General features: G+C 43.2%; 1 protein-coding gene across 8 annotated transcripts in view; it reads left to right on the forward strand.

Annotated features, from left to right (window-relative positions):
* Window positions 1-9793: 9793 nt before the first annotated feature.
* Window positions 9794-12429, forward strand: part of SP140L (SP140 nuclear body protein like) — a 65306-nt gene continuing 62670 nt past the window's right edge. For 4 of the 8 annotated variants that reach the window (XR_012421547.1, XM_074010438.1, XM_074010435.1 and 1 more), the window contains exons 1-2: window positions 9794-9902; window positions 11310-11384. Coding sequence is in view for 2 of the 8 variants with exons in the window: in XM_015432932.3 (XP_015288418.3) it covers window positions 9871-9902; window positions 11310-11384 (107 nt within the window). In the remaining 6 variants the exon portion in view is untranslated. The remainder of the gene's footprint in view (window positions 9903-11309; window positions 11385-12429) is intronic. The other 4 variants (XR_012421549.1, XR_012421548.1, XM_074010437.1 and 1 more) reach the window with 1 other exon arrangement.

Raw genomic sequence — 12429 nt, forward strand, 5'->3', positions numbered from 1 at the left:
GGCTGCATATTTTATTGAAGCCTTTGCTGCCTCCAGCCCCAGCCTCCAGGTTCCCTCTACTCCTGGTGGTTCCCAGCCCAACATTGTTAGTCTGCAGGGACCCTGCAGCTCAGAAGGAGACCTCAGGCCCACCACAGCTCAGAAAACATTCCTCCACCTTTCTGAGGGCAGGTTTGATTCCATAGCCTTAGTTCCACCCTTGTAGGGTGCATCCAACATGGAGCTGCCTGGTTCCAAATATTGGATGACAGCCGATATTTGTGCTAACAGGGACCCACTGGTGAACACAGGAAGATGCCATCAGGAATCTCCAGAATGTGAAAGATGGTGAACCTGCAGAGAATCGTTCTTTTTCAGTCCAGCAGTTGGGGCTCAAAGAGAAGCTAAGACTCAGAGGAGCCCTGTGACAGAGCAAGAACATCACCATCTTAGACAAACACCACAATTTTAAGTTCACCCTAATTAAAAAACCACCTAAATCCAGCCCAAAAACATCAACCTAATGGCTAATGTCAGCATAACCAGAAACATTCCAACCCTAAGATAAGCCAGCCCCCTCCAACCAGAAACATGCCAACCCTGAGATAACCTCCCCTCCTACCAGAGACATTCCAACCCTGTAATAAACTTTCTCTCACATGGAAACATTCCGAGCCTGCCATAAGCTCTCCAATTCCTAAACCCTTAGATACCCTTAGTCTGTAAGAGAAAATGCTCCTGACCAAAATTGACCAGAATCCCCTCTCAAGTTTATTCTCCATAATAAACCTGTCTTTAACTGTTGAGCCACTTTTCATGTTTCTTTCCTCTTTCTTTAACTTTCACATTTGGTGCTGAAACCCTGGATGGGTGTTGGGAGTACAGGCTCTTTTGCAACCCAGGAAGCAATGGGCAGCAGCAGCTTATCCTGAGGTAACTCCTGTATCCTGAGGATCTCTGTCCACCCACCCTGTCTTTTCTCTCATTTTCATTTCTTGAGCAATTTGCATGAGGAGGACAACTAATCTGAAGGTGACTGCAAAGCTTGGGCTGGGGCTACTCCCTGGTGGGCTCTCAAAACCATCAGACCACTTCTGACGCCCACAACAGGTATTTCACTCTCTAACCCTTGTGCCCTCTTCCTCCCTCATCCTCCCCTCTTTCTCTCTCTCTCTGTCTTCCTCACACGGCTCCAGTCTGGGAGGCCCTTGGCTAATTCCAACCAGAACATCCAACATCGGACACTAATCCAGCCAGCTGGTAAAAGCTGCCTTCCTCTGGCTTTCTTGCAGTACCCAGGAAAGTCAGGTCTGCCATCCCAGTCCTCGGAGGACTATGCTAAAATATACCAATTTGGACCCAGAATCTAGAAAAGGTCAAACTTTTCCCCACCTCCAATTTATTTGCCAATTCGTCCCAGATATCTGGAAAAAAAAATTACAAAAATTAAAGGAGTGTCCCTAGACATCTCAGAGGGACCTCCTAAATGCAGCCTTCCATAGCTTTAACAAAGAGACAAGGAACAAAAAATTCAAAAAGACAAGCATCTGCGTTTAAAATACCAAATGCTCACCTCTGCTGTCCTAAAGTCAATTACACAAAAGCCTCCCAATAACCTGAAAGGAAACTCCCCCACCTCTCCAAGAGTCTATTTCATATGTTGCGACCCTGGACACTGGGAAAAGGCTTGTCCTAGCCCCAAGCCCCCCACCAAATCACGCCCAACTTGTGGTCTTTGGGGACACTGGAAAATGGACTGCCCCCAATGGGAACACCTTTCCCATTTGGGTGAGGCTCATAACGAAGTCCCCCAACCATCACAGGAGGAAATTTCTTCACTGTTGGCACTGAGAGCAGAGAACTAAGGGTGCCCAGGATTCTTTGCCCCCATGTCTAGTAAGTCCATGGAACCCAGGGTAGTTGGGATGGTATCTGGTAAAATTATTTCCTTTCTTTTGGATACTGGGGCGAGCCTATTTGTATTAACTGACTATCAAGGCCCATTAAAATGTTCACCTGTTTCTGTTGTTGACATGAGGGGCATACAAGAAACCCCATATAAAACACCACCTCTATACTGCTCATTTTGGGGAGTCACCCTCACTCACTCTTTCTTGGTCATTTCTCATTGTCCCACTCCTTTACTAAGAAGGGACACCCTACACAAACTAGGAGGATTCATTCATTTATCAGCCCTACACCAAAGCCACGCTTATTTGTTATTATGTCAAGAACAGAACCCCTCCTCAGACACTCCATGTCAAACAGACTTAAATCTCAAATTACTCAGTCATGTAAACACCATAGTATGGAATATTGACTCCCCCAGGATAGCTATCCACTGTTATCCAATCCAAATTTCACTAAAAGATCCTATATAGTGGTCCCAAAATATCCCCTCAACCCTAATGGATTATAGGGATGCAAGCCCATCATCTCCTGACTTTGGGCTGCCAACATTTTAATCCCCACCCATTCTCCCCACAATACTCTTATTCTTCTAGTAAAAAAACTCAATGGCTCCCATAGACTGGCTCAGGATTTGCGACAAATTGATTTCTCTATTATTATTGTTTATCCTGTTGTCCCAAACTCCTATACTCTCCTATCATGAATTCTTCCCAACACTAACCATTTCTCTGTATTAGACCTCAAAGATGCCTTTTTTTGCTATCCCTCTACATCCTTTCTCTCAAATCCTTTTTGCTTTCACTTGGACCAATGCTGACACAGGCTACCCCCAACAACTAACCTGGACTGTCCTCCCCTAAGGGTTTAAAGACAGTCCTCACTATTTCCATCAGGTACTTCAGTTAGACCTTTCCCAACTACCTCTACAACCTATCGTTTTGCTTCAATATATAGATAATTTACTCCTTTGCTGCCCCTCTCTAGAACATTGTATTCAACACCCAGCTTTTAAATTTTTTGGCTGAATGCGGGTACCAGATATTCAAAAGGAAGGCCTAATTAACATCTCCAAAAGTTTCACACCTAGGACTGATCATAATTCCAAATACCCAAGAAATTCTGCTGGCATGAAAGCAAGGTGTTCAACAAGTCCCATTTCCTAAAACAAAAAGGGACTTACTTTCTTTCCTTAGGTTAGTGGGATATTTCCAATTATGGAGAGCAAATTTTGTCATTATTGCTAAACCCCTTTATGAACACACAAAAGGAAATTTTGACCAATCTCTCACTCCCACCTCAGACCTTTATCATGCTTTCTCTCACCTAAAATTGCCTTATTATAGGCTCCCAGCTTAGGGCTTCCAAACTCCCTAAGACATTTTCATCTGTATTTACACAGTTCTCAGAATCAGGCCTTTGGGCTATTAGCCCAACCCATGGGAAACTCCCTCCAACCAGTAGCATGTTTTTCAAAAAAACTAAACCTCATTTATAGAAGCTGGCCCCTTTGCTTAAAAATTTTGGCCACAGCATCTCTAATTATCCCTAAGGCACAAAATCTCACATTCTACAAACCCCTTCAGATATTTTCTTCTCACAGTCCATAAGATATGCTCAGCCATAAGGCACTCACCTCCATCTCATCCTCTCGCATGCATGCCCTACATTCAACTCTCTTTCAACTCTCTACCTCTCCATAAATGCTCCCCACCTAACCTGCCACTCTTTTACTTTCGAAACCAATTTTGAACCCCAACCAACACTTGTGGTCTAATCTAATTAAAAGTTCTCACATCATGTTTCACTACCTTACTTCCACTCACATAAGGGGAGCCCCAGATTGGTTTATAGATGGCAGTGCATCAAAAAACCCTCCCCTCCAAGCAGGATATGCCATCTTTGAAAAAAAATATCATAATAACACCCACTCTTTCCTGCCTAGAAAAGTCACAAAGGCTGCCCCCCTGCCTTTGGGCACATCCGCACAACAATCAAAATTAGTTGCCTTAATAAGAGCACTAACCCTAGCAAAAAACACACAAGTTAATATATGCACCAATTCTAAATATGCCTATAACATCATCCATTCCAATACCCAAATTTAGAGTAAGCAGGACAATCTCATAGCTAAGGGTTAATGGAAAACTCATCCATCATCTATTAAAGGCAGCTCTACTTCCAAAAAAGGTTGCAGTTATCCGTTGGAAAAGCCATCAATCAAACAAAAGCTACAATTCTTTAGGAAACCATAAGCTGACTATTGGACAAAACATGCCTCAACCAATCACCCAATTCCCCAATATTTATTTCTCCACATACAACATATTCCCTCCTTTTATCCAGAATACCAAACACAACAACTAATCATGGCAGGGGAACAATTCAAACCCTTATACTAGTTCATACAAAACAAATTAGTCCTGCCTGACTCTGAAAAAACAACTAATCTACGGGACATTCACAACCCCTTCCACACTAGCCATTCCCCTCTACAACATTTCTTAAGTTCCCATACACACCTCATCCCAGATATAAAGGAACAGTTAAAAGCCATTTCCCATCAATGCTCTATTTGCCAAAAAGCTTCACCCAACTCCAACACTAGACCCCCTTCTTTCCCAACCCATCAAGCCAGGGAACACCTTCTAGAACAGGAATGGCAAATTAATTTTACCCATATGCACCAAGTAAAAAAAAAGTTCAATTTCTTTTAGTTCTGGTTAATACCTTTTCAGGATGGGTCAAGGCTTTTCCCACAACTAACAAACGAACTTTTACTATCACCTCCAAATTAAATAACAGAAATCATCCCCAGGTTCAAGGTACTTCTTTCTTTTCAATCTAATAATGGTTCTAAATTCATTTCTCAAATTACTCAAACGCTTGCACAAGCCGTACAAATTACATGAAAGCTAAACATCCCTGTTGACCTCAATCTTCAGGAAAGGTTGAAAAAATGAATGGCATTTTGAAAAACACGCTCACCAGGTACTCACTCCAAACACATAAAGACTGGATTACACTTTTGCCTTTAGCCCTCCTAAAAATTTGAGCGCTCTCATTTAAACCTTTATGCTCAGCCCCTTTAAACTCATGTATGGGAGACCACTCACCCCTTCTGCTCCACCTCAGGGTCAAGCTCCACCTCCACCAACCCCTCTTGTTCCCGCTCTTTTACATACCATCTGCCATTTCATTTAGGCATATGCTGACAATACCTGCCACAACCCATCACCAACTCCTCTAATCCCTTCTTACAGCCAGGAGACTGGGTTATGGTAAAAAAAATCCCAATCCTACCCCCAATTCCCCTCTTACACCTAAATGGAAGGGACTTTACCAGATCATCCTTACCACACCCACAGCAGCAAAACTCCAGGGACTCCCTAACTGGTTTCATCATACTTTTCTCAAGAAAACAGACTTCCCTTCACCACATACCCAAACAACCACATCTAAAACCCCTTCAGCCTTCTCTTGTATTTTCACAGGATCCACTTCCCTTCGCCTCACCCAAGTCCCAGAGGAAAAGGAGGAAAAATCCACATAAGCCACTTATGTCTCTTTCTCTCCCAAATTTTCATTGCTTCCTGAACAACCTTGTTATAGACCTTCAGTGGTATCCTTATGAAGCTCCCATTATACATCCTGACCAGCTCCTTACTGTTCTCTGAGACCTGTGGTTTCAATGACCTTTCCAGGACTTTACTCCTACCCAAATAACCTTTTTTCTCTTTTTGCTTGTTTCTTCCAGTATAAATTCCCTAATCACATGAACCTTACCAATACAACCACTCCTCACTGCTCTCAAACACAAATGCTCTCTAAACCCTACACAATCCCTTTTGCTTCAAGCTAACCCCTCCTTTGCTCCAGAATGCTGATGTGCTTGTCACTGTCTTCCTCAGCTTACACAGCCCTTCCTACACCCCTTCGTGACCTTTTAACAGGAAACATAACTGCAATTTAAAACTCCAAAAAGGAGCTTCCTTTTTAAAAAAAGCTGACACCCCGGTTAGTGACTATCTCACTTCCAGGGCCAATCAGGCCAACAAATTATTTCAAACCTCCTACAACTCCTCACAATGCCTCAAGTCCCAAGGCCCTCCCATTAAAAGGCCCATAACTAAATACACCCCCACTTCTACAACAAGCCTCACTTTGCTTTTTAGCCTCTAAGGGAAATTTCCCTGTAGGATCCTTGACATCTAACCAATGCTACCTCACTATCATTGTTAAATACCCCCCTGACCATCAAACTAACCAGGTTAATTTCCAAGTATCACCTGAATCAAACGGAGCATTTCTGCAACCGGCTCCTTTTATAGCCTCTCCCTCAGCCAATGTCTCTAGCCTAACTTGTGCTGCTCCTAGTGCCCACCTTTTCCCATGGCTCAATATCAATGGTGCAACATCCGATTGCATTAAATGTGTAAAAAATAACTCTTCCTATATCTCTATTATAGTGGGTGTCTCCCTAGCCTCCTCCTTGTCTACCTGGAGTAATGAGCCACAGGAAAAAACAACAACAACAACAACAACAAAACACCCCATCTTTAATTCACTTATTTTCTTTCCATATCTCCACCTGTATTTACAACAAAGGTTTATTCTTTTTGTGTGGCACCAACACATATCTTTGTCTCCCCACCAACTGGACTGGAATCTACACCCTAGTTTATCTTTTTCCTCCACTGGACTAGTTCCTCTTAATCAATCTTTACCCATTCCATCTGTCCAATATATTTAAAAAAAAAAAAAAAAAAAAAAAAGAGGGCCATACAAGTCATTCCTTTAATGGCTGCCTTAAGTATAACTTCTGGGCTTGAACTGCAAACAGGCAGATTGGCCACCTCCTTAACATACTTCAAATCTCTGAATAGAACTACAGAGTTTATTAAAAATATAGCCCAAAGCCTTATAAAAGTCTAAGACCAACTAGACTCCTTGGCTGGAGTAGTCCTCCAAAATAGAAGCAGATTAAATCTTATAGTAGCTAAAAAAGAGGGCCTCTGCCTCTCATTGGGTAAGAAATGTTGCTTCTATCTCAACCAACAGGGCCTAGTAAAAGATGCTGCTGAAAATCTTAAAGAAAGAGCTAAAAAGCTAAGGGAACATTAAAACAATCAAATAGATTCTTGGTTTAGGAACAAAATCATAACGTGGGTCATCTCATTCCTGGGCCCTCTCTTAATAATATGCCTAGAATTAACGTTCTTAACCTGCTTAATTCACCTTTTTCAAAAATTTTTAACTGACAGGATCATGGCCACCTCACAGACAATTACCCAAAAACATCCACAGATGGCATTACTCCTACAGTAAATCCATGACCAAAGAACCCTCCACACCGTGCTCCCCAGCAGGAAGTAGCCAGAAAAAAAAACAGGCGACCCCTCATCCTTTTATAATTACAGGAACTGAATTGACAGAGCAGGAGCATCGCCATTTTGGACAAACACCACCATTTTAAGTTCCCCTGAATTAAAAAATCGCCTAAATCCAGCCCAAAAACATCAGCCTAAAGGCTAATGTCAGTATAACCAGAAACATTTCAGCCCTAAGATAAACCACTCCCCTCCAGCCAAAAACATGCCAACCCTGAGACAACCTCCCCTCCAACCAGAGACATTCCAACCCCACAATAAACCTTCCCGCACCTAGAAATATTCCAAGGCTGCCATAAGCTCTCCCCTTCCTAAACCCTTAAATACCCTCAGTCTGTAAAAGAAAATGCTCCTGACTGAAATCATCCAGAATCCCTTCTCAGGTTTATTCTCCAAAATAAACCTGTCTTTAACTGTTGAGCCACTTTTCATATTTCTTTCCCCTTTCTTTAACTCTTACACCTTGGGGGTAGAGGAAGATGAAGCTCCCTCCCCTCATTCAGGGAGACTAGATTTTGGGGTGGGGGACATTGCCACACTTGTCTGTATGAAACACATTGCATGAAATCTCGTGTCTTCTAATTCACTCCATGCCACCTGCTTTTGCCGTTTGCCCACTATTTTTGAATGCTTTCAACTGCTTAGCATCGAGTCACATCCCTGTGCCCCGCAAGGACCACACCTGCAGGGCCTCAGGGTGCAGGGGGAAGTACAGAAGGCAGGACCACCTTGGGAGTCTAGAAGGAATGAAGCTCACGGGAAGAGGACAGGGATCAGGAGGAGTGAAGGGCAGAGTCCCCCACCTCTGGCAGGGTGAACAGAGGGTGGGCGGTGCCCTGTTGGGGCTCATGAGCTGCCAAATGGCAAAATGATCTTAGAATCTAGTCCTTACATGAGTTCAACTTTATTTAGAAGCAACTATGGTGCTTCTACCACACATTTTGAAGTGTTTGGTGAGCTAGAATCCCGGTAAGAGGAGGATTTTCAGCTTCTGTTTCCACCCAGCCCTAAAGAGGCTGCAGCACTATACAAGGCTGAGAGAGGGGACGCTGGCCTGGCAGGGGCAGAGCCCGGAGGAGCATGGGGTGGCCGCATGGATGGGAACACAGGAAGATGACTGTGTTCATTGCGGTCACTGGCCCCTTGCTCGCTGTGCGTGCTCACGGTGTGTCCGTGGCAGGCCTTGCTGGCTGGGTGGCCTTCGGAAGGAGGCATGAGGTGGCGTCCATGGGCCACCAGGAGCCTGTGGTGCCCATCAGTTACCAGGGGACAGGGATCTGCGCATGTCCAGCTGTGGATACAACAGGGGATCAAACTGAAGGACTCTGCGTGATGATGTGGACTCAGGGGTGGCCCTGGGCCAGTCTGTTTCCTCCTGATGCTGCACAAGGACTGAGGGCTTCCTCGGGGTTTCTCATGAATGGTCCTCACCTTCAGAAGGTCGTTAGAGGGATTTCCTGTGTTATCCAATGCTAACCTTGTCTTTCTGACTCCCTACAATCTTTCACCCATAGCCTCTTCCTCCCCTATCAGGGTACCTCTTCCCATAAGCCCATTTTCCAAGGTTTCACTCCCTTCCAACAGCAGTAATTACATTTCCACCTCCAACAATCCCACTGGCATCAGAATCTAAATGGAAAATCTGGGCAGAGGTAGAATCCCCAGCAGGAGCCACCCTGCCTTTCCAAGTCTACATCATCTGGGTTCCAACCTCCATCCTCCTCCAGCAAGAAGCTTTTGTCCTCTCGAGATTCCAGTGAATTCTCCGAAGTTCAGATGCCTCTTCAGCCCTGGCTGTTCCAAGGTGGCCCCATAGTCAAGATTCCTTAAACCCTTGCACCTAAAAGGTTTGCCTTTCTTATCATGCTGGCTCCAGCCTCTGGTCCCAGGGGTGTGGACAGTTCTCTCTTACCTCTGGCTGATTTCCAGGAAGGCTAAGAACACTCTCCCCAGGTTACAATGCTGAGCATTTTGGTTCTCTCCAGCCCTGGGTCCCAATGTTGAGATCTACCTTAGTCCAGTTCAGGCTCTCCAATGGGCTTGAGAGAAGATTCAAAGTTTCTGGCTTTACCCTCCAACTCTCCAACCCCCACGGCCCCAGCCATCTCAGCAAGGGGAAGGGGCAAACATGGAGTCTCCCCACAGCTCCCATGTAAAACTGTGCCCCCTCTTAGAGGGCAGAGCTCCCAAGGACAATTTTGGTTCATGGACTTTTTTTTTTTTTTGCTGTCTATTGCACAAACAAGTGGACTTCCGGGAGCTGGCCCTGCTCGTTCCCTGGGCCCTCCTTCCCTGGTCCTGCAGGTCTTGCTGCTTGTCAGGCTTCTCCTCCAACCCTCTGCCACATTTCAGAAAAGCTGAGAACCCCTTGGAGTGAAAAAAGGGGGAAAACACAGTGCCTGTAGCCGAGCAGGAGATTAAAAAAATACTTTCACTTCTCTTTTCCCCATTTGGGCAGAAACCTGTGAGGATGAGTCAGTCTGTCGGCCGACTTCCTGTTCTGGGTCTGGGCAGCCACACTGCACGCAGGCTGGGTTGACGGGGGAGCTCATAAGCCAGGCTCTGAGACCCAGGCAGGGCCTAGGTTGGGAAGATGGCAGGTGGGAGCAGCGACCTGAGTACCAGGTGAGTCTTTCTCTCTCTTCCTTCCACCTTTATCTCTGGCAGTATTGGAGCTTTCATGCATTTAGTTCAGTTTCTGTCTAAAGCTTCACTTTAGTTTAGTCCTGCTTTGCAAGAACATAGGTAGGTAGTGTAATATAATGAAATAAAAGAGAACGTAATGAGGAAATCAGATTTTTACAAGTGCAGCAGGACAACTGTTTGTGTGAGTCCAGCTTGCCGTAACACAGATGACTTTTCTTGTTTTGAAACTACTGCTCCACTGGCTGGGACATTCTGAACAGTCGTTTCAGTCATTTGTGACAGAGAGTTATTATTTCCTCATGATCTCTGAACACTTTCACATCCCTCTGCCCTCTCTGCCTTCACATATGTCATGTCAAAGAAGGTAGTTTAGAAAATAGACACTCCAGGGTAAACAGCTGGCTTACTTTTAAACACTGGAAACTGTGGTTTCACCTGTCCTGGCAAGGGGCCTCAGTCAGCTTTGGGGCTATTTCCTTGACTGACTCAGGGTGTGAGTTCTGATACAATTGACCTGGATCTGAAGAAGGAAAAAGAGGAAAAAGGCCCAGGATGACAGAAACTAAATATTTTTTATTTTTACTTCAATTTCCTGTCCCAAGATGGGGGATGCCTCTGACCAGAAAAGACGTGGAAATCCTATCTTTTCTCTAGTAATGAGTTCATAAAAAACATTACTTAATCTTTTTTTGTTTGTTTGTTTAGACAGGGTCTCACTCTGTCACCCAGGCTGGAGTGCAGTGGCATAATCCTGGCTCACTGCAACCCCTGCCTCCTGGGTTCAAGCAATTTTAATCTTTTAAATTTTTTAATGCAAAAGAAATACATTACATTCTTGCTCATAAAATTTCAAACAGTGGAGGAGTATGTAAAGGAAAAAATCTCCTTCACCACTTACCTCACCTTGTAGCTTCCTTTCACAGTCCTGTCGAAGAGTCTTGGGCATAGCTTTTCTTATATTTTTCGATGCATTTATGTGTATGAAGTATGTTTTTGTAAATACATAATTTGTGTTCTTGTTTTGTAACACATGGGATTACATTGCACATGTTATTCTGCATTTTGCATTTTTACTCATTTTAATGGTGGAAATCTTAGAGATCTTTCACCTTAATACATGCAGATCTATCTCATTCTTTTTACACATACTATTCCATAGAATTTACGTAGCATAATTTTTTAACCATTCTCCAATTGAAGGGCATTTATATTGTTTTAAATTGTTTACGTTTGTCAATAAGCTATAATAATGATTATATATTTATTTTTTTTTTTTTGCACGTATACAAGTATCTATCTTGCATCTAAAGCTTAAAAGGTGGAATTGTTGAAGCAAAGGGTGCTGTTGTTTACTTGTTTATAGATCCTGCCAAATTGTCTTTTTAGGAGGCTGAATGGAGTTGTTTCACGAGTAGCAAATGAGATGAACTATCTTCCTGCACACAGCCAAAGTTTGCAAAGGTGATAAAGAATTGCATTTTGTTTTAATTTGTATTTTCCTGGTAATGTGGAAAGCTGAACAGTTTTTCATGTTTCTTGGCCAATTAAATTTCCTCTTCTATCATTTTTTTTGTTTATTTTTTGCCGGTGTGATTCAGTTGAGGTGTTTGTCTTTTTTTCATGATATGGGAGAGTTCACTAAATAGTCTGCAAAGTATAAATATACTTTTCTTCTCCCTTACATTTGTATATGGTGACTTTTATCTTATTAACAGCTTAAAATTTCATGTATAAACATCTTATGACTTAGATTTTATGAGACAGATGCACCCTCATTATATATAGTGATGCGGAGAGTTGCTGAGGCACTCTGTGAGCAATGTCAGCTTTTAAAGTCTTTCTTGTATTAAGGTGGCAGATTCGATTCTGCCTTTGTTCCAGGAAAAGTTCCTTCTCTAAAATCTCTGATATTTTCTTTTTCAATTTTTAGGCAAAATTATTCTTACATTGGGGCAACTTCAGTCTTCACAGCTTTTATATTCCCCCTGGTGCTTTCATCTGTTCAGTTTTTTACTTTGAGTTCATAATAGTTGTCTCAGACTTTTCCTCCATGACAATTATCTAGTGATATGGTTTGGCTCTGTGTCCCCACCAAAATCTCATCTTGAATTGTAATCAGAATTGTAAATTCCAGGTGTTGAGAGAGGGACCTGGTGGGAGGTGATTGGATCATGGGGGCAGTTTCTCCCATGCTGTTCTCATGACAGTGAGTGAATTCTACAAGATCTGATGGTTTTGTAAATGATAGTTTCCCCTGTGCTCTCTCTCTCTTGCCGGCTTGTGAGGAACATACTTGCTTCTCCTTCACCTTCCACCATGATTTTGAGTTTCCTGAGGCCTCCCCAGTCATGTGGAACTGTGTGCCAATTAAACCTCTTTCCTTTATAAATTACCCAGTCTGTGGTATTCCTTTAGAGCAGTGTGAAAAAGGACTAATCCATCTATATTTTAGTATATTTCTTGTTTCTTGTAATTTCCAACTTAAAAAAATTGATTGTGTTTATTT

Source organism: Macaca fascicularis, chromosome 12 (assembly GCF_037993035.2).
Source record: "Macaca fascicularis isolate 582-1 chromosome 12, T2T-MFA8v1.1".
NCBI classification, from domain to species: domain Eukaryota; kingdom Metazoa; phylum Chordata; class Mammalia; order Primates; family Cercopithecidae; genus Macaca; species Macaca fascicularis.